Source organism: Ammospiza nelsoni, chromosome 5 (genome assembly GCF_027579445.1).
Source record: "Ammospiza nelsoni isolate bAmmNel1 chromosome 5, bAmmNel1.pri, whole genome shotgun sequence".
In the NCBI taxonomy this organism is placed as follows: Eukaryota; Metazoa; Chordata; class Aves; order Passeriformes; family Passerellidae; genus Ammospiza; species Ammospiza nelsoni.
Window position 1 is genome coordinate 44,491,699 of NC_080637.1, and position 23,143 is coordinate 44,514,841.

Sequence of the window (23,143 nt, forward strand, 5' to 3'; positions counted from 1 at the left end):
GGAAGACTGCAGGCTAATACTGGCACTGTCAACTTGTATAATAAAAGGAGAGATTAAGGTTGTTGCCTCAATTGCTCTTGTGTAATCGATTTCTTTGGAATACTGAAGAATTGAACAAAATTATGCTTTCATTCAATTTAAACACTAACAAAAATTAACATTTGAACTTCTAGCTAAGCAGCCAGGAATAACTTCCCCTGCTTACAGTGCATTGTTCATACTCTTGCTATAAATAAGTAGTCTAATGACATCCAAACAATCCAATCAGTCAACACAGGGACACAAAACTAAAAAATTTTAATAATCTTGCCGTTTTGCCATGCCAAAAGTTAATTAGCATTATTAACATTCATGTTTTACGACCAAAACTGAGGCTGGTTTTAATGGCTATAGAAAGTACAAGGCTGCAGAGCAAGTCTAGTCAAAGCAGAATTTCAGTATTTTTAAAAACTAAGAATCCCTCAGGATTAAAAACCTTGATTTAAAAAAAAAAAAAACCAAGAGATGCTAGATTGCATGCTTTTAAAGTTCTTTTTCCTCTGGTTTATGGGTCTCAATACTAATATTATCCCAGAGATTGAGAAACTACTAATGGTATTTAAATACAAGAAGTAACTTTTACCATTTCAAAAACAAGACCCTTTAAAATCAGCAGTGTAATGAGCACCCCTGTGAGAGCTGCTAGTAATACATGCAACTTGTTGAGCTAATATTTTATTTAATATTCATATAATGTTTACCAAGGGGAAAAAATTAATCTTTTAAGAAAGTTGCAGCATTTAATATTTCCCATAACATAATGCATGTGGTTTACTGACATATCTACAAGAGGCTCCAGGAGGAAAAAAGCAGCCCCCATCCCTCCAAGCATGAGCTGCAGGGAAGGGAGAAGACAGCTACCTGTCATCCCATCTCTGCAAAGTGTGACCAGCCTCAAGAAATCAGCAGGGCAAATCTTGTAAGAAGCAAGCCCTAGGGGATCAGCAAAAAAGAGAGTCACCTTTAATTCTAGTCCTAGACCTTACCATTCCTCTGGGCTTTTCTGGTCTCCTCAAACTGTTCTTTGCAGGTCAGCAGGGATGGAGGCCAGTACCATGGCAGTTTTCAGTCCCAAATATTTGCTGGAACGCTACAGGAGGTGATTTTCCCCTCTGCACACTTGGCTTTCCACCAAATCAGTATCAAACACTCTCACAGAAGTGACACTGACTGGTTCAAGGTAAAGAACTCAGCAGTCAGCTCAGATAGCTCCACATCCACCAAAAGATCTGGTGGAATCTTCTTCACTGATCCAAAGGAGCAATAGCAAGCTCCTTAACAGCAAGCTCTGTAGCAGCCAACAAAGAAATCTAGCTAGAAAAACTGAATGGGAGATAACCTAGCCTCAGCTTGATCACTTTATCTCACTGTTGGAAAAATTCCACCAAGACCACTTTGTGTACATACCAGTTAAACCTCAATTGAGGCTATAAAGAAAAACCCTGGGAAGGATGGAGTATCTATTGCACGTAAGGTCTCTCTAGAATTATGAATACCTGCTTGTTCCTAGTGGAAACCCAGGATACTCGTCCATCCACCAAGATCATGACAGTGCTTTCAGAGCTGTTTTGGATGTCATCTGCTCAACAGAGATCTGTTTTGGCCAGGCAGTGGGATGGGACTCCCAGAAAGGCCATGGAACTCCCATCGTTGGAGATACTCAAGACCCAACATTGGTCTGCCCAAGCTACCTGCTCTAACAAAACCTGCTTTGAGCAGGAGGGGGACACAGAGGCATCAGCTCCTCTGATTTTAATTCATCTCTCCCCCAAAACTAGCAAGCTGAAATTGAACAAGATATTAATGTGAAAAATAACAAAGGTAAAGGTCAAAAGACATTATATTTGGACAGGTTCAGATATAGAAAAAAATCTTAAACTGAAAATTTGGAGGAAAGATGAGAACAGAGGAAGCTTTCATTAACTCCTCCTCTGCTGTAATCAGACTAGCTATAGGAAGATTTTTATTTAAGAAAAAGACTTAAAATTTTTAAACTAAATAAAACTTTTAAACAGCAAGTAAAATATTCTGTAGTGTCTTGTGATTAAACTACTCAAGAGTATCCAAAGGAGGGCAATGAAATGGTGAAGGCTTTGATGGGAAGCCGGATGAGAAGCGGCTGAGGTCACTTGGTCTGCTCAGCCTGGAGAAGAGGAGGCTGAGGGGAGACCTCGCTGCAGCCTTCTTGAGAAGGGAACAGGAGGGGCAGTTCCAACAGGAACTGGTCTCTCCTCTGTGGTGATCCGTGACAGGATTCGAGAGAATGGCCTGAAGCTGTGTCAGGGGAGGTTTAGGTTGGATATTAGAAAAAGGTTCACACCCAGTGAACTGGGCACTGGGACAGGCTCCCCGGGGAAGTGGTCACAGCATCAGCCTGACAGAGCTCAAGAAGGGTTTGGACACATGGTGTGACTCTTGGGGATGGTCCTGTGTAGGGTCAGGAGCTGGACTCAATGGTCCTTGTGGGTCCCTTCCAACTCAGCATAGTCTCTGATTCTGTGTTTAGTGAATTCTTTTCTCTCTTAGAGCTCAGTTCAGCTCTCTTGAAGTTGCAGCCCCTGCATTAATTTTAGTGCAATTTGTATCACAACCTAAATTAGTTGCCTCATCAACCTGTCTTTAATCTCAGCATTTTGGGTATCACAATTGTAACCAAAAGGAGTCCTTCTCAGCCATTCTACTTTTAGTGAGGTCCCCATGTTTTTTGCAGGAGGTTAAGTGACTGCATCAATTCCTGCAGTAAATAATTAAATTCAAAGTGCATTTACTTGCTCCCTGTTGCCCAAGTTCATCCCAGACACTCTCTATATTCTGTGCAAAGAGAAATGAGTTGTCATTTAAAAGCTTCAGATTCTTTGGAGTGAATTTGGGCTGATGTACCTCCATCTCCCAGTAGTAAAGCTACAGGCTGATCAATGCTTTTGTGTCAGAGACAGAACTCTGCTCTCTAACTACCACTGTTCCAGAAAGCAGACTACCACAATTTCCACTGCCATAGTAATTCTCTAAATAAAGGACTGTATATTCAGCTGTGATTATTGAAAGGAAGTCTGACAGAAATTTTCCATCAAAAGTATAGATAGACAACAGTGTCTATAAAAATGCTGCGAAAATAGAAATTAAATAGATGATCGTTACTGCCACATAAGAGACAGACTCTGTGTGGGAACTTCCATTCATCAGAAGATTTTCTGCCTTTGTGAGAGCAACAAATAATGCTGACTGATCAGAGATTGCCTGGCCCTGTTGAACTTCAGCTCACAGGAAACAGAAGAGGAAATAGGCTCTCTCTTTGCAAACACCCAGTAGGTCACAGAGAGTTAGGAAAAAATTAATGTGGATTTATCAGAGGCAGATTGTGCCACTCTTCCTCCTATGACAGGACAAAAGGACTTTCTGTATGACAGAAGTCAGAGATGCTCTACACCTTAAATGAATACACAACTTTTTTATGCTCTTTCACAATATAAAACCAGAATGTCCTTCTCAGAGGTTTGCTGCCAAACAGAAAGGCTGTATTGTGTGATACTCACTTAGGGCTTGACTGACACCGAGACAGAAAACATGCACAGGACAGACAGTGTCTGGAAGAGACTACAAGTACATGGGAGGGCAGATTTAGAAGTCTAAATTTACTGAAATGGGCTTGAAATAAGATTATAATACCATATGAACATATTGTATGTGCAATGTATCAGTTGCACAAAGGCAACATGGAAATGGGTAGATGTGGAGATTAGACAGCATCAGAAATACATATGTGCCATGCTGTTGGAAAAACAAGTGACAGACAAACAGTGACTCCAAAACAAACTTCACCTTGGAATCTATAGACAGTTGTTTCACCTGTAGATATTGATGCTTCTGAAAGAATACTGCACCAAGCCTGGGCACTACACTTCTCTGAAACCACTACAGCAGGGTGAACAAAAAAGAACCCTGACAATTAAATGTAATGAGAGAAATAACAGGTTGTTGTGTTTAGATTAGGATTTTCATGCTTCAGTTCTCTGCCACTGCTCAGGATCCCTCACCATGTTACAACTTCCACATGATTTCCATTCACATTACTCATTCTGCATCACAGATGGGTCAGATGATATTTTCCATATCGCAGCATGGGAAATTTTGTTTTATAGAATCCCAGTTCCTTTAACAATCACACAGCACTGCTCTTGTGGGGAAATGAAAGTTATAAATGGGACTGCCAGCAACAGAACTAGAACTGAGGTGCAGCTTTTTAGGCTGAGGTGCCCCCTAAAAAAGGGGGCACCGCTAATTTCCTTCCTGCCTACACCCTTTATTTCAATATATAGGCAGAACAAAGGGGAGGCAGTGACCTTCAAGGCATTCTCTCTGTTCCACATTACTTGATTGATAAAGAAAGGACAGAGAGGCACAGCAGTGGTCCAGCAACATTACAACTTCTACTACAAAGTGACAGGGAGAAAAAAAAATCAGTTAAGAAGGAAAAGGAGAGGCAAGAGTGGCATACTTAGAGAGACAGAGCAGAAAAAAGCCAGTGGCAGAAGACAGTCCCTGCTAATTGAAGAAGTCCTGGCACCTGAGAGTCCTGGAGTCTAAATGTGCTCATGGGCAACTCTAGCACCCAAAAGAGCTCCAACAGAAGTAAAAGCATTTCTTTTCCTTTTGTGCTAATATGAACCAAGCATACAAAATCCCCCAAAAAATTAAAAGCAACAGATGTCTTGAAGCAGCATGGAAATTCACGGGGGCCTATGCTTGTTGGACTCAAGCAAAAAACTTAGAAGATCCATCAAATACCCATAATACTTTCCTACTGTGTGATACTCCACAGATCAATGTTTCAACTCACTAAGTGTTTAGAAACACTGTATCTTCAGAGGAAATGAGCTGGATTGTTGGTTCAGGAATCTCAGTTCCTCAGGCTGAGGAAATGCTATAGAAATGTCTGAAGAAGATAAGTTAGTCTCTGACCAGACAGCATAAATGCTGTGATGACCAGATATGATGTTATGTCAATGCCAGTAGGACGTTAAGGCCACTCGGCACTGTCTCAGGAAGGTTTTTAATTTACTGGAAGCAGAGTATGCCCGGCCCACACTGCTCCCTGGGGCTGGCAGCAGTCTCCCTCCTCCTGCTCTGCCATCCCCTGCCTTACATAAGCAAAGGTAACCCAGAGGTCACAGCAATTTCTGTCTGAATACATGTCATACAAGATATCTCCTGGCTCAGGAGCCCTTTTCTGTTTGCTTCAGATATTGCTGCCTGGTAAGAGAAGCAGAATCATTTTAGCCTTGAGAATGGACTGTGCTTACAAAGGCATCCCCATCTCCAAGTCCATAGTTGTCAACGGGCTTGGGCTGGAGGACAAGCACAAGCCATCTCTCCTTCAGTTTGCCATGGAGGCCAAACAAAAGGTTTTCAATCTTCATCACAAAACAGCATATTTAATATGCAATTGCCAGCAGTAAACTTCTGATCAACTGGACAAAATGACTTAATTTCTGATTTTATAGCTACAGACTGAATATTTTTGCTCCATAGAGCACAGGAGAAAGGGGGTGACCACAAGGCTTCTCACTCCTTTTCTCCCTAGTTCTCCACCCCATTAATCAAATCATGGCCAGTCATGTGGCATGTATGGTATGGTAGCTACATAACCAAAGAATCTCCCTCCATTTTGGATCTTTTCTCAGTCTGTGAGAGCCATTCTGCAACTCTCCCTCTCAAAACAGCAAGACGTCAATCACAGACCAGTCTGTGTCTGCATAAGAGGATAGGGGTTTGGGAGGGAGAGTTTGAAAGACTACAAAGCAGGAAAATCAAAGTGCAAAATCTACAGGTGTTGAAAGAAACTCAGTAATAACCTGCTGGCAGTGCACAGATTCACTGGAATGACATTATGTGCTGTCAGTTTCCATCAGTCCTCTCAACTGATTGCACCATTTGATACATGCAAGCAAGATTCTCAGGCGATGGCAGATGAATACAACTCATTTTTTCCATCATTTGAAAGTCATTAGGATGAGAGTGCTGCATGCACCAGAAGCATTAAATTACGCACCCACCACAGGATCAATCCCCATTATCCCTGGGTTTTTGCAAATGAACACTGCAAATTAAATACTTCAGTGAAAGCACTTATAATTTGTTTTCTTGGTTAGCAATGATTTAATTATGCCCATTTTTAAAACACAAGATAAACAAAAGTTCTTTTTCACACACCTAACAAATCAGTATTTTACCCCTCCCTGTCACAATTGCAAAGTTATGATGTGACTGTAGAAACTAAAATCCAGTTTTAAAATAATATCTTATTTGGTTGCTATTAAACCTACTAATATTAGCATTACTAAGGATTACTTGAAGTGGTAGGAAAGTACAATTCACAAACAACCAGAAACAGCAGGAATGGGGGAAAATACAGCAATACCAACTTGCAAATATTTTTATCCATCTGTACCATATGCAAATCAAGACATGCCTTAACTTAGGCTCCCAGCCTGTGACAGCACTACACAGATTGCTAGATCAAGGCACTCAGAGGCACAGAATGGGCTGAACATATGATATTTAGACCTCATAAAATATTTTATGATATTTTGATTTTCTGACCAAAGACACAAGTATCACCAAGCATGGAACAAGCAGGCTCTGTATGTCTGTCACCTGTCTGTCGTAATCTTTAACATGAAATGTAATATCCTGCTTTAGGTTTGCTGGATTTCTTCACAGAGTAAAACAATCAACACAGGGAGTATAAATCTGGGGAATACATCCCCTCATACAGTATGTCTCAGAGAGATAGCAAAGCCATTCAAGGTGTTGCTATGTACATGACAATATACAGAACAACAAGCAGAGGAAGCAGAAAAACACTCCACAGCATATGTAAATTGAAACTGAAGTCTGTATACAGAAAATGAGAACAAAATGTAATATTTATTGAGTTCTATTCACTTGGAACATAAAGCTGGAATTATAATAACAGGTGTTCTCAGATATATGCTTGAATGCCAGGAAATTACTTCTCTGCAATTTTTGTCTACTACAAAGTATATGCTAGCAATTTAGCCCAAAATTAGCATTTCTATGTCTCCAGGCCAGTTTATCTTCTGCTACCATTCTATGTATTGTATGTACAGCATCTTTCACACAGTATTAAAAAATAATTTTAAAAAACCCAAAAAACACACCAACCAAAAAAAGCACCCACCACTCAACAAACTTTTAATACAACTTGGTAAAAGTAAATCTTTCTAAACTGCAACATCCCCAGATATTACTACAGATAACCACCACATATTATCCCACAAGTAGAAAAGGACAGAAGGTAGGCTTAGTCCTGGACTTCTCTATTTCCGAAAGGACCTATTGCTACAAAGGACTAAATTGTTTTCTCTCTGTGAAAAAGTAGACAAACACTACTGAAAATGGAACTATATGTTCTTAGCCCCTTCATACCCCATTCTATGCAAGCCACTGCAGAGCAGTGTGCCCCCTCTTCCACAGCTGTACACAATCTCCAAAGTAGCTGGTAAGCTGATAGACTCAAAATATTATTTCTAAAGTTCTTTTTGAATCACTATCATACTGCAGAGCAGTAGTTGTAATTCCAGTTCCACAAGTTGCTTTAGTCCCTAGTCCCAGCAGATCATTAAAACAAGGGAGGCACTTTATACACTTCATCTTTTAATAAGTTAGAAGCTATGATTCTATACAAAAAGTCACCCTTGTGGCCCCTTCACAAGCCACATACACTGTCCTAATTACTTCAAGTAACTAAATTCAGTTGTGTAATTCTGAGCTAATCCTTTTTTCCCCCGAGTAGGCAGTCAGGATTTTAATGGAAAATGTGCAGATGTGAATATCCAACTGTGTGCATTCTCTTACGTGTATGTTCATGCTTCATAAACCTTCTACCACAATTTAATTTTCACTGGATCATAAATATCTGAAGAAAATTGAACTCAGAGGATTTTCACAGAATAAACACTTTAAACCTCAGAGCTGGAGTCTACTCCCTGCTGTTATGCAAGCAGTTTCAAGCAGTGAAATGCATTCTGGGGCTACCAAACACAGGACTTGTCACTTAGTGATTGATTTCTCCATCTTCCCAAACAGGTCACAGATATTTGTTTCAGTCAAGGATGGCATATTCTTATCATCTACCAATGACAAATCCAATTATTTTTCTTACTGGGCCAGATACAAATCAAAATTCAAGACAAATGCTCCATAGTGAATCAATACTCACCAACCAACCACCTCTCTTGAGAACAATTAAGCAGCATTTTTGCCATCTGATCTTCCCAGAGGAATGAGGGACATCTTTAATTCTGCTTTGCATCCTTTAGAGCAAACTACTGAAATATTCAGGTAAACATGAAACCAACCTTTTGCTCCCACCTCACCTTTTTCCCAGCCAGGGCTGGATCCCTCAGATAACTCTAGCAAAGGAAATTTTCACTTTTATGGCCAAATCCCAAACTTCTGTGACAGAATTTACAACTAGCAGATGCAGCTGTTAATAATCCCTTTATAACCTTGCAAAAAATTGAAGCCTGAATCCAATTCTGCAATCATTACTTCTGAAGCCACAGAACCCCTTCCTAAGGAGAAAGATCTTTAGAAATATCAGAAAAGCTGTGTGACTGAGTCATCAGTTTAAGCTTGTTTCATTCCAAAGGTACTTTTGAGAAGTTTGTGTCTGTCCATGTGCTGTCCTAGAGGAAAAATAAATACAGCAATCTCAACAAAAATAACAGAAGAAATAAGTTTTTGTATTGACTGCAAAAGAATAGCTAAATTCATTCCAAGGACAGAATTAGGCTGGAAACTAACACAAGAATGTAGTTCCAGTGGAAAGAAGATGTTTTGACCCTAAGAAGAAGTAAAGGCAAAAATACCACAGAGAGGAACCTTGCTTTGACCAAGAGTCACTGCTACTTTCCCACACAGCTGTAAATCAAGATCCCATAGATGCAATAAACAGCAAAAAGCTCATATAGCAACAAACAACAACAAAAAAACCCCAAGCAAAATTTATTCCAAAAGAATATGAAGATGGTATCTCTAAGAGATAAAAGGTATATTTGCACTCCAATTTACAATTCTTAAAATCATGCCTTTTTATCTTGTTTTCAAATTACTATTTTTCCCCAGTTTTCTCAAGTGCTACATTTCTGGCAAAATGTAGCCAAGCAAAGTCAATCCGAGTACAAAAAGCAGCCTACCACTTTAGTCTCTGAAAAACACAGGTGAAGACATCTCTTCAGGAAGGGTGCAGACATTTCTGTACTTTTCACCTCTCTAGCGTTTACACACCTGGGTGTCAGCCTCAGGTAGCTTTCCAGACTTTCATCTGTCATAGTATGTACAAGACACTGTAATAAAGAGCCAGTTCTAAGCTTCTCACTTGCAGTCAGCATTGCCAAGGGTAACTGCATGTGAAGGGCAGCAGAGCAGATGCTTCAGGCACCCCACTGAAAAGAAATGAATTTTCAGGAGCCAGGGAAGACGACCCCGAGGTGCAAGGAAGCTGAGAAAGAAGCATGAAGAAGCCCTTTTGGGGGCTGTGATCAGAGTCCTTTTTGTTCTGAGGTCTATGGGATACCTCACCCCAGTAATCTGTGCCCACTATGAAGCCAAAGCAGTTCTTGAAGATTGTTGTGCTACATTGGTGGCTGTGTCTTGAGGCAGCTGGGGTGGCAGAGCAATCCATATGCCATGCACGTGAGACAACATGTGCTGTTAAGAAAGCAACATGATGATCTCCTCCTCTCCTTTCCTGTGGAGTACTGGGCACTGCTCGTGGTCTGCACACACACAGGTACAAACATGCCCATTCCTACCCTGAGATCTTTCCACACAGAGGCAGAAGTCCCCATGCTTGGTGCATCCTTGCTGGTACATGCAGAACCATACGTGGGACTTCAGCTGAGGATATGGAAAAATCTCCTCTATGAGCAGAGGTAAGCAAGTGGGGAAAGTAAGCAATGGATGAGAGGAACAAATGTGACATGACACTAAGATGCTCTGAGATCTCAGACACTGAAATCTGTGTGAGGGCCTCTCAGTGGCATTTAAATCAGTTCTTCCCAGCAGTCAGGGAACATGCAGCATTAGGATTCCTGGTGGTCTAATTTAGTGCAGACAGAACAACAGCTTTAGCACCCAATTAAACAAACTTTTCTCCACCATCCACGTTTATCTATTGCCTTTAACAAGTGCCCCAGCTGCCTGTGGTTAAAAGCTACCCCGTTGTGTGTCCCAGTTTAACTGTGGTACTTGTTGGCAGTGATGGCCTAGAGAACGAGAGTATAAAGGGGCTAAAATGTGGAAACCTCCTTTTAGGAGGCTGTGAGAATCAATAGCAGGTAAGAATGGCAGCTTGGATGTAGGTTTTGGCTCAGGACACTCCCCTAACAACACTGATGAGGGCTATAGCAGCAGTGACCCCTTCCATATGTACCTATCTGTACCTGCATACACACACCTGTGCAGCCTGATGCTTAAATTTGTGGTCTAGCATCAGATACTGATTGCCACAAGAGACTTACAGCACGTCCTTGTACGGCCATTATTGTACCACAGACAGATAATCAATGGCACCTCTTCTCAGGACTCCTGAGTGCCTACGGGTGCTTTTTCAGCAGCAGATGCAGAGTATACATATCCCCACGATGTCCTAGAGAACAGACAGCCAATGGCCAGCTAGATCCAGCTGCATCAGCAACGTCCTGAGGCACGCTGCCACCTGGTTGTAGTTTAGAGAGATGACAGCGAGCACCCTTCACTCCTTGAGCTTCCTTCACAGCAACGTTACCTGGCACCCAGAAAAGTGTTGTGTTTGTTGTTGCAGAGAGGATGAAGGGTGATGAAGGTGCTATTTATCAGTAGAATCTGGGAGTTCTTCAAGACATGACAATTCAATGTGGATGCACTGAAAAAAAAATACTTTCCCCTTTTCAGCCCCTATGGTACAAATTTACTTAAAAACACTACATTTGATGGGTTCTGCTTTGTCTAGATCAGTACCTGCTTGTCTAAAAACAGAAACAATGTTCCACAACAAGCAGGGTAACACATCTAGACTGCCTAAGGACTTTATCTAAGTCTGGACTGTGTTGCTCTGGGTAAATTCAGTATGAAACACTGTCACTCACTACACATAGACATGAAAAAACCCAACCTATAGAAGGCGATGGAATGAGGAATTCAGTCCTTAAGGTGAATGTTCAGAATATCCTCTGCACATGTCTTGGAACTTATATGTATATACATGTTTAATGTCTATTAAACTTGTATTTTCAGCTTAAAACAGCCAGTTTTAAGAGCTGTATTCTTACCCACATAACCCTGGATCAAAGTGGCTTAAAAGTATACAGCTTTATCTCCAGTGATACAGAAACATTCCTGTAATTGACACTGCCCTGTACCATGATCAGTCTCTCACAGTGGTCCTCTCCAAGGTACAGTTTGGACCTTTCTTAGTACTTGTAGAGTTTATACCAAGACTCTGGGAGCAATTACCAAAATGAACAATACAGTTCAAAAGTAAGGCGTTTAAAAAGGTTTTAGAAAAAAGAAAGGCTACAGGTGAATTAATTTTTTTACCTTCAGTCATTTAAAATGCTTAGAGAATTTACTTAAGAAGATAATACATTCTATTTAGACCTTTCCTGATATCTTTTATTTTCTGGCTGTCAGCAAGAAGAAAACATTACCTTATGTTATACAGTCTATTGCTGAGAGACTTGATGGTGTTATTCATGTTATCCTTTTTTCCTTCACCTTAATTAGAATTGAAGACTGAAATTGTGTGACTCTCAACACTCAGGAAATATGTAAATTACAAGGGAAAAACAGCTAAGGGCTTGCCTGCATGTGTTGCACACCAGATAAGGCAACACTCTTTCCTTCCCCTCTGCTATTACAGCATTTCCACTGCAGCATGCTTGGCCACACAATACCACAAAAGCTATTTATGGACTCTCCTATCAGTGTACACACAGTGGTTAACAACACAGGACTGCAGTAACCAGGAACATTTTGGTATGACATTTTTCTAAAGGAAACCTTATTCCCTTGATTTCTGCAGGAAAGGGAGGAGCTGCTCCAAAGCATCAGGCCTGTGGTTAAAGCACTGATGGAAGACCAGAGCTCTACCTTTGAAGATGGAATGTCATTTTGGATGCTCATTTAAAATTAGTTTTAATGGATTCACTTGCATTACAAAGGCAGTAGCTTCTGAAAAGTGCTCACCTCAAGGAAGTGAAACCGCTGACACAAGGTGAAGAGCTGAAAACAAAGTGATGCAGCTGACACACTTATCTCAGGAACATGGTGCATCTTGATTTTCTTAGATGGTTTCTGCCTAATGCTGTCATGCAAAGGCTCTTCAGAAACCCAGGCATGATTTTCAAAACATCCAGCTCTGGCCACTGATACTGAAAGACACTGAGAGACTTCACCTGTCACAAAACTCTCTAAAATTTGTTCCTGTATCAACTTTTACTGTTTGAGATAAGAAGAGGAATAATCACTGTTGTAGCACTTGATGGCCTTAGTAAGTGAAAAATTGATCGATATTTTCCCCCCTCCCCCATGAGAATTTACAAAGTGAAAACAAGTATTCCTAGCAAAACAAAAAATTCAAAGTCTTCTCAACAATATCATATATTATTGTTTAAAACTTTAATGTTAATTAAAATAAAATAAGGTGACTAGAAAAGCAATTATACCATGGATTGTCAGATCAAAAAATCTGACCAATGTTTCATTCTTATGGATGTGATAGGGCCACCAAGTCTGCTTTATCTCTTGGAAGAAAATCTGTCCACTTTATATCTCTAAAGATTTGATTAACTTCACTTTATGTTTTATTCCATGAAGGACAAAAACTAAGGTAAACTGGCAGCAGATAATCAGAGGCAGTACCAACCCTCAGCAACAACTCGAACTGATGTGCACTCCTGGTGTCATGAGGAAGGATGCCAGTCCACTGCAACATCCCCCTTCCCTTCTCTTTCACCCAGTCTTATGTTTGCATTTGCCCATTGTTGTGGATTGATAATGTTGCACAAACATAAAACTAGTTCTTGTGCCTGTAAATGGAAATAATATTTCATCTGGTATAAAAACCATGCTAAGGTACATACTTTATTTTCTTCCCATATTTTTGTGGTGAATACTGTACTGTATCTTCAGGGGTTTGACCTCTTACTTCTAGATCATTTGATATAACACACCAAATAAATAGTCCCCAGATAAATACATGAATGGAAGCCATCACCTTTCCTATTAAAAAAGGTCTATTTAAGTCATATAGTACAGAGAAATAAAATGCTTCAGCTCCTCTCAGACACCATTTGGGAAAGAATTATTGTGTTAGAGGCACACAGAAATCATAGTTTTATTTGCCACAGTTGTAGCAATTAGGTTTATTGCTATACAAGGTGCTAGCAAAGAGTAGCAGAGCCTGTCTGGTTTTCAAATTATTTTGTGCCTTTGATGGCAGTTTTTAAACAGCTGCTTTCAGAGCTTCCTCTTTCTTGTTCACTAAACCACTCTGAGAAATATCGCAACAGGAACAAGCAAGTGCTTTTAAAACCATGGTAAGAACATCACTGTGAACCACATCTTTAAACAAACTGCTGTCCTCTTTAGAAGGAAATTCTGACTGTGAGTTATTCTAATGTGAAAGACAACAAATGGTATTTTGATTTGTATTTCATGGGTCTTTCCCAACACTAATGAGGGCAGCCTCCCAGCCCTCCTTCAAAGACAAGGGTTGTTTTTTCTCCTCCTGTGGGGGAAGAGAGACAGTGAAACCAGATGAGTGCCTTGTGGGTCACAGAGATAGGTTGGGGTACACGTGAGCTCAGCTCATGGTGCTGTCAGCTACCAGATCCATGTCATGACCCAAGCCTGGCAATCACTTCTTCCCAGACAGACTGGTCACTGCTGGTGCCCAAAGTGAAATTCTTCAGCCAAAGGAAAAGTGGAGGGGAAGGGACAAATCTTTGACACCTTTTTGCCTTTTTCTAGCTCTTTACCTTCTGAAGATCTTAAACACTTGATTACCAATGGTAAACAAGGAGACATATCAACCACTTCACTTCAAGCCAGCTGGTAGGTAACTAGCAGCACCCAAACAGGCACTGCACCATCACAACAGGGGGACTTCTTATCACTTGCCAGTGTTATAACACAATAGGAACTTGATTCAGCAGGATCCTCCTCTTCTTTCCAGATCATGCAAAAACATTTTGAACTATAGAAAATTAAAATCGCTGCCAACCTGTAACTCCAACAATCAAAAGCCTCAGATGTTGAGCTGGCCCTGCCATCCTGTAGCACAGGAAAAAATATCTGGCAATATACACATTGCCAAGTTGTTTATTACTGAATCAGATTGCATCCATACATATCCTAAGAAATCTGTTACTAGGTGCTGATTTATTTAATGATTTAATGGACTTTGAATAGTTTCCAGAAAAGAATGCTGGACCTCAAGGTTGTGTTGTTATTTTGTTCAAATGAAGCAACAATAGCTGAAAAAACTCTCATGAGTCCTCAGCAGAGGTAGGAAAAAAAATAATTCTGCATTGTGGCAGACCTTGAAATCAGATCAAAGAGCAACTGTGAAGCATCCTCTTTTAAACTGCAAGAGTAGATGAAAAGAATCATTTACCCTTATGCTCTTAAAGCGAGATTAGATCTACAGCTTGGAGAGACCAGCTCAGAAACAATCACAATCAACAAATATTTCACAAGATGTAAACTGTTCAGTATACAACAGTATACATCTTTGAACTGGATGATCTTTGGAGATTTATTCTGTCATACCTTCAGTCCTGTAATCATCATCAAAGTGAAACTGAAATACCCAGTTTTAGCATTAGCTAAATGTAAACAGATCTTCTATTTCTGCAGACTGCTTTGCATTAAAATATGCCAAAATGTCTTGCAGAATCCATTAAGTGGCATTCTTTTTTGCAGGAGAGGAAGGGCAAATGATTCTCAGAAAACTGCAATGGCCCCCCTGGAAGTCCTGGAAGAGCCCTCAGGATGCTCTGTGGATTGGGGGCTGTGGTGATTGCAGACCAGCAGCCCCTCTTTGGGGTATAATGACAAGACCCGAAGAGTGTTTCTTCTCATGAAGCAGACTTGTGGCTGTGGGACTGCATGCCAGATGAAGGTTGTTACACCTCCCAAAGGCATACTTTGGAGTCTTCTTGGGTCCACAGTGGCATCCTCTTGCTGCCTCAGGCAGCTGATGCTCCCCCAAGCACCTCCCTCTCAGTCATGGGGGTGGTGGATTGTGAGAGTGGAGAAGCCCACTGGAGATTAGTTTGCCACATGCACTTTGGCACAGGGATGCCCCATGCTGAAGGACCAAGCTGGGCAGTTGGGCAGCGCTGGAGACAGGTGGCAGGCATGGTGGGTGCCCAGGGCTGCTGGTGTCAGCACAGACACCCACACAGATCAGCTTTCTCCCTAACTCACTGAGCAATGCAGGCTCAGCAGGTGGCAGAGCCTGGGTATGGTCTTCACTAACTGAGATCTGAGTATCAGACAAGATCCAGAGCCCAGACTTTCAGTAAACACTGGAAGAAACAGAATTTGGCTCAAAACTCAATCCTTCTTGCTGCTGGTAGAGATGTTTCTGAACTCCTTAGTCACACAGCCTTGATATGAGGTCTCAACATGGATCTGAAGAGACCACAGCTACAATTGTCATAAATACATAATACAATCCCACTGCTAAATCTAGAGAATGGCACTGCATTTCCCCATAAAAAACTTCTGGTTTATTCTGTGCTACTGGATAAGATTTTGAAAAAGAATAAACCAAATATTTGCTAATCTTTTCCGTTTCAAGGGCAAAGCTGTACAGTTACACTCATGTTCTACCTCTTCTGAAAAGGGGATGGTTACAGTGAATCTGATTAGTTTCTGGTCTCTTTATAAGCACAACACACAGGTTTCTCTGTGCATCCTTATTGTTGTGTCAAATAAATGTGATTTTGTTATTTTCATAAAGTTCAAAAAATCATGAATTTACAAATTCATAGCAATTTCAAATAAAATCTATATTCACATCTCTGAATATTGTCATCTGTCCTTAAAAACATGTCTAGCAAGTGTCTGTAAGCAACATGGTGAGCCCAGGTGAGCTACACACTTGGCAAGAGCTTGAGGAGGTGAATTTTTCTGAAAGTCAAAATGCAGCACCTGCCTGAACTGACCTCAACTGATACAGGCAAAACTGCCTGCTCCATGAGTTTCCCAGTATTCCAGCTTCCTTTCAAAGCTCCCCAAGTCTTAGAAAACACTCCTGGCCAGCTGAAGGTACTGGTGTCTTCTGGCAGCCTACATGCAGACCTGCACTCTATTTCCCCCTTTAAGCATGTTAAACCTGACAGGGACCTACCTGTCTGCCAGCTGCAGTGTTCCCAGAAAAGTTGATGCAGAGAGCCTGTCTCCTGAAGGTCCACAAGGAGCCTGCCTGTAAGAACACCATGAGCCCTTGTCCCTGTAAGGGCCTACTCTGAAACCACACTAGAGATGGCAGAACAAACTACTCTGTTTCACTTCTGCGAGTCTTTGAGTAGCCAAGGTCTTGCTGTAATTATATATCCACACAGAGTGTGTGCTGTATCCATCTATACAAAGTAGGAGATTATATTAAAGTATTACATCACAGACTAATTTTGGTATAAAACAGCATCCCTTAATCTGAGGGGGGCAATAACTCTCAGAACAGGTAAAGCAGAAGGACTCGTGTTGTACCTTGCGTGGAGATCTTGCTGATTTATCCATTTCATCTAATCATCTAGAAGCAGTGAAGTTAGGATTTGAGAGCAGCTCTAGAGCCCACTGAAGTCATCAGGTACCTCATGGCTTTCTGGAAGCTTTGGATTCAGAGCGCAACAGCTGTTCAGAACCTAAACCTGAGAAAACAGAATGTACAAGAATAAACGGGGCTGATCACAACTGCAGATACAGAGCCTGTGGCAGCTTGGTCTACTTGTACTCAGAGAATCTAGGGTAGAGGACATGACAGGCTTGGTTTCTACAAGGAGATGGGGCTCACGTGTCCCTTGCAGGGAGCCCAGCTCCAAGTAAGATTTCCCTCATTAACAATTATTTTTCTTTTCCTCTTGCAGCACACGTTGGAAGGATGCAACAGAGCAGAAGGCTAAAAGCTCAACTACCCAAAGCTCTCCATCCTAATGCACTCCTCTAGAGCATAGCAGGGCTTTGAAGAAAGACAAAACCAGGCGATGAGTATTCCAGTGGCAGAATTTACTGCAGAGCCCCGAACAACAAACTGCAAGACAATGCATTATATTATGTTTTAGACCCCATGCCACTTCCAGCTCACCCAGATTCACACATTGATCCTGCAGCAGGATCCATACAGCATGAAGGCTGACATAATACTAATTACCCATGCCCATTAGAGGAACCTCTTCTGCTGCACAGCTTGTAGCATCTACAATAATTTTCCAGGGGATGCACCAAGAGGTGTGACAAAAATTCCCTCATATGAGAAGCATGGATAACACATCATTTTCTGTGCTGCATGTTTAATCCCTTTGTGCAAATTCTTGTACATTTGTGCACCTTTGAGGTAAAAAGTATGATAAAATCAGCACTATTCTTTTTATGATACAGATAGAATTTTCCAAAATCCAATCCTCTGTTAAAAATGTAAAGACAATGCAAAGGTGGTAAATGCATTAAAAAGTAAGCAGTATAAAATTTTGCCAAGTTTTATACTGCTGCTGCTATTAGAAACAGATCAGAGTCTCGGTGTAGCCATGATATTTTCTGAAAAATCCTTTCCTTAGGATTTTTCCTCCTGAGAAGGTGAGAGGCCTCAGGAACAACATGTAAACAATGGTTATCTGCTGCTGTGGAATGCAACAGGTGGATCTGTGATTGGTCTCATGTGGTTGTTTCTAATTAATGGCCAATCACAGTCAGCTGGCTCAGACTCTCTGTCCAAGACACAAGCCTTTGTTATTCATTCCTTCTTTTTCTATTCTTAGCTAGCCTTCTGATGAAATCCTTTCCTCTATTCTTTTAGTATAGTTTTAATAGAATATATATAATAAAATAATAAATCAAGCCTTCTGAAACATGGAGTCAGATCTTGGTCTGGTCTCTTCCCTCATCCTCGGACCCCTGTGAACATTGTCACATCTGGGTGTCACAAACTACATTGCTTTGGCAGATATAGAAAAGCCCTAGCAAGACATTGCATGGTTTTCAGTCTCCTCACCTCACACAAAGCTGAGAGATTTTCTAATATAGAGAAATAAACCAACACCCACATACACATAGAGTGAGATCTTGTACACAAGTGTAAGCAAGCCTTTGAGGCTGGCACTCAGATATGCTGAAGGCAAGTAAAGGTCAGCCCATCTTCATACCTGACCATGAATAGCAAGGAGAGGGCTGGAAAACTACTGTGTTATTCTTTTATACCTGAGACCATACTTAGATGCCAGGAATTGTTAAAACAAACAAGTGGGATAAAAGGCTTCTCTTTCTGATGGAAGAAAAAATAGGAAGAAAGAGAAAAGACAGAACACCACCACCAGAAAACCCCATGGAATGTTGTGTCTTGTCAGCAATATTAATCGTTCTACAACTATAAGCCTTCCTGAATACAGGAAGTTGTAGAGCCACAGGAAATCTCTCCTCAGTAGCAAACTAAAACCCACTTTCTCTACTTGTATTATCCTGAACACTCTACATGTTTTCTTTCATATAGGAAAACCTGGAATTAAAGAATCTGGCAGAATCTTTGAAAATCTTGTTTCTTGGTCTCTCAATTTCAGCAACATAATGCTAAAGGTAGGAAATACTATATAAAATAACCTTCTGTCTCCATAAAACATGTTTATAAAAAACAAAAGCCACACCAGTAACTGCTGTCTCAAAACTACATAAAACAAATTTACACTCTTAAAATTATAAGTCAAATGAGACTTCAAAACAAAGCTATAATAATTACACCATTATTATCACACTTCTAATGAGAATATACTCATTTTTGGAAGTCAACTTTTTTCCCTAAAAGTTAAACCCCTTTTTTTTCAAAGAATTGGAGAAGTAAAACCATTGAATTCATCTAATAATGCAGTGTGAGAGTGCATAAATGCAAATGTGCTGCTGAGCATAATCAGCACTATACACCTGAGAGTCACAGAGTCCTGTTTAGCTGAGTAAGGTTTCCTGGTTGAGCAGGGAGCTCTGGCATCCAGCCCATGCAATCAGCACACCAGCTTGTCATGGACGGCTGTACACAGTCATGGACATGTTTAGATATTTCAGAAGCTTTTTATGACTTACCATATGTGTCTGAAGTCACCTCAATCTGTACTGAAATTACCAGAAACTGCTATAAGTGCTGTAGTTACTTTTTTCCCCAAATATATATAATTTTGGTATCTAGTAGTTTGTGTCACACCAAGAAACCCATCGTGCATTGGAGTGTGAATATACTGTTGAAAGTGATGATGCTGTTGAAAGATTATATCAAGGGCAGGGGGAAACATGATTAAGTTCCATGTCACTGAGTTCTCTCACTTTTGTATAACACATATAGTCACTGTTAGATGAAAAAAAAAAGCTTTATTACAATGAAAGGGAAATATCAACTAAAGAGAAATAATGTCAAGCAGAAGCGTAAATCACAGGCAGGTCTGACAAAGCAATACCATGTATTAAAGTTGCTATGGATGCCCTGAGGCAGAGCAGCACAGTTTTCTCAAGTGTTATGAAAATAGACAATTGAAGGTACATTTGTTCCAAACTGTGCTCACCTTCAGCTGGCGTTCAGCATGCTGCTGGCACTGAAGCTGCGGCCAGCAAAGCTGTGCCCGTCTGTTCCCAAGGGGAACCTGGCACAAGTCTGGGAGTTCAGCCATTCAGAAGGAAACACTGCAGTACTCCTTGAATCATGGAGGGAGGGTAGTGATGGAAAGGGTTCACATGATCTTCCAAGGCAGCTCATGTAGCATCAGCTGCATTTTGGACTCTCTTCTTCTACCACCGTATTTTCAGTTTTCAGGTTTGTAGTCTTACATTGGCTGTAATTTCCATACTTTTGACTAGATTTAGTTAGCCTAGCTCCCTATGAAAATCAGATTTCCAGGATCAGTCTGTTTATATGTATGTAACAAACTTCTAATGCTGATTTCAGGCCAATCAGACAAATACTGGAGATATCAAATATGATGAACTCAAATATGATGTGTATTTTGTAAAAACAGAGTGAGGGATACCAAGGTTTCGATTTTGTTGGCCAATTAACTTCAATGAGACAGGCTGCACATAACTGTGGAAATATTTGACAGAACAAAGGCTGTAAAAAAAAGTATGGGAACTGTATAGGATACATGGCAAATCCAGAAAATAGTAGTTTAATTTAGTTTTTAAAAGCTATGAATGAAAAGGCTCAAGACCATAGGAAACTGAGTTTCCACAGCATTCTCTGTAGCCACGGGCCTTGATATACACACCTTTGTGAACAAGATAAATTTATAGCAACAGTTATATTTAAGCTAATATTAATGATGTGATTTTCACTACTAAGCTTTATTGTCTTCTACAATAAATGGGATTGCTGCTAGAATCTGAGGGAATTTAACAGCCATGCTGGGCTGGCCATCTCTGCACAATGCTCAATAAAGATGCTGCATTGTGTCTGTTTGCCTAAAAGAAAGAAGAACAGTCTGCATATGTATAAACTAGTTCAACAGAGAGAGTCAAAGCTTAATTAATGGCTCCTGGTTGATTTTAACCCCATTGCAATCAGTGCTGGGCTAACACTGGGGATGGTGGTGGTGATGGTTGTGTGAACTGCACTGAGCAGCAGAGCAGTAACAGCTGAACATCAGTCCCAGCTGCTTCCAACACACCCATCTCTGGGTCACTTCTCATTCCAGCTCAAATAGCAATTTCCACAAGAAATAGACTTCTCTGCTTTCAGCAGGGCAGCAAAGAAACCTATATTTCTTAATACCACTTCTGGGAATTCTGCATTGCAGTTGTTGGAAGAAACTGCTAGTTTTATACCTAAAATTTAATTAAAGTATCTCCAGAATTTTTTCTCCTGTAATTTAGTGGTATTTCTCTCACAGGCTAACCAGAATTATTTGCAAACTGTTATGGCTACTGCAGACAAAAGAGGTCACCAAGCTGCAGCAGTAGCTGTAATTAACACAGGAGCATACGTCAATACGTAATTGACTTCAGAAGGAATTCAGAGCAGCCACAGAACCAAGTAGCTCTGCCAAGCTTTTGGCATCCAAACAGCAGCTACTCCTGCCACAAGCTGGAACAGGAGCAGGAAGAGACCGAGAGGACCAGTTTTTCCTGCAAGGATTTTTCTGAGATCATCTTCCTGGGATGCACAGTCACATCAGACCCATGAAACCTACCCTGCTTAGGGATCCTCAGTTTATGTGAGCAGTGATGGCAGAACTTCAAAGCTCTTGACCAGCCAGCAATTATTTACCATGGCTTGAATGACAGGACAGCAGGACTAGATATGATGAATATGGGCTGCAGCTACCAAGATGTTAGATTGTGCCATTGGGTCAGAATGCAACATTTCAGCAAAAAGAGGAGCCTTAGGCAGTCATACAAGGAATCTAGGAGGAATGGGCTTGAAGGAAGATTTTTTTGCCTGTGAGAGCAATGTGCTGAGTAGTTGTACAGAAGGAACAGCTCTTCTTTGAGAAGCAAGCCAATAATCCCATTTTTTTCTCTGTAATTAGTCCTGATAGTGAAAGGTATAGTCCATCACCCCCCCCATCAGAAACACAGACAGTGACCATTTAAGAAAGTTAGAAAGCCTAGCCAGATGCATGCAGTGTTTTGCAAGGGTGGGACACCAAACATCCCTGTTCTGAAATGAACCATAAGGTGGCACTGCTTTAAAACATTACCTGAGAAAATTTCCCCTGACATTTTCTATGCTCTACAAAACTCCACAGAGTTCTCACTTTTAATTTAAGTGAATCAAGTCATTCTACAGAAACTGCAGTGATACAGTGAAGCATAGATCATTGGCATTTGTACTTTCACATGTATTATTTTCTCAGAAATTGCTACGTTTTGTTCTGAAAACCAAAATGTCTCAGATACTTTGTTCAAATACTGCAACACCCATTTCAAAATTTATGTTTTTGTGTGTAACCTGTCTTCTCTTTATACAACCTTTGACATGTAAGACCATAAAGATTCTGCTCTTTCTCTGAGCATGGCAAGAGCCAACAAAGCCACTTCTGACAAGTTATTTTCTAGTTCACATCTAATGTACAGGACAAGCTGTCAGATAAATGCAGTCTTTGCAAGTGGAGTTGCAGGAAGTTCCTAGTGGATATGGTAAAATGAACTACAGAGACACCCTGTGTCTATTGATTTGCTGCTATATTAGACCTGGCCACCATTTGAAATGAATGGTGAAAGGGACATAAAGCCACCTACAGAAAGGAGACTATGTCAGTCTGAGAGAATAGTAGGAGTGTGATGTGTGATTCTTAACAAACTTCCTGAATGCAAAAATAAGGACCCTCCTGAATCTCTAAATCCCATGGGCACAGAGAACCAGCTGCTGTTTTTGTGCCAGGGTACAGTATCAGTTTTACATAGCACAAGAAAAAGAAATGGGTCAGAAAGTAAATGCTCACCAACTGCAGAACCTTCTGTTGGGTTGTCCTGTAAGAGCCTAACTGATCTGAAAATAACAAGGCCATGAGTTCAGGTCCCCCTTGATCTTCCGTATCCAGCCAGTCTCCTGCCCTGCAAAGAACTCCTCAGCTTTCAGGCAGTCCTTTGCTGTGAACAATGCAAGGTCTTTAAACCACTGTTATTTTTGCAGTCTCTACCACAAAGTATGGCTCACCCACCTCCAGCTACCACATGCTATGCAGAAGAACACATAGGAAGAGATAGCAGAACTACCTGAGCTCAGCTTTAGATATTTTCTTTCTTGCAGGTACTTTTGATCTAGCTTTGCATCCCAGTAGTGACCTTGCACTGGCACCCTTTCAACCAACGAACCAAAGTGTTCAAAAAGCCAGTGAGG

General features: G+C 40.8%; 1 protein-coding gene across 3 annotated transcripts in view; it reads right to left on the reverse strand.

Annotated features, from left to right (window-relative positions):
• The window catches only part of TMCC3 (transmembrane and coiled-coil domain family 3), a 133,034-nt gene that overhangs the window by 94,880 nt on the left and 15,011 nt on the right, over positions 1-23,143 (reverse strand). Inside the window, exons 1-2 of one of the 3 annotated variants that reach the window (XM_059471753.1) lie at positions 16,825-16,929; positions 16,466-16,540 (exon numbers count right to left, since the gene is read on the reverse strand). In XM_059471753.1, the coding sequence (XP_059327736.1) occupies positions 16,466-16,540; positions 16,825-16,854 (105 nt within the window). In that variant the 5' untranslated portion in view covers positions 16,855-16,929. Of the gene's footprint in view, positions 1-12,291; positions 12,475-16,465; positions 16,541-16,824; positions 16,986-23,143 lie in introns of those variants that run through there. The other 2 variants (XM_059471757.1, XM_059471754.1) reach the window with 2 other exon arrangements.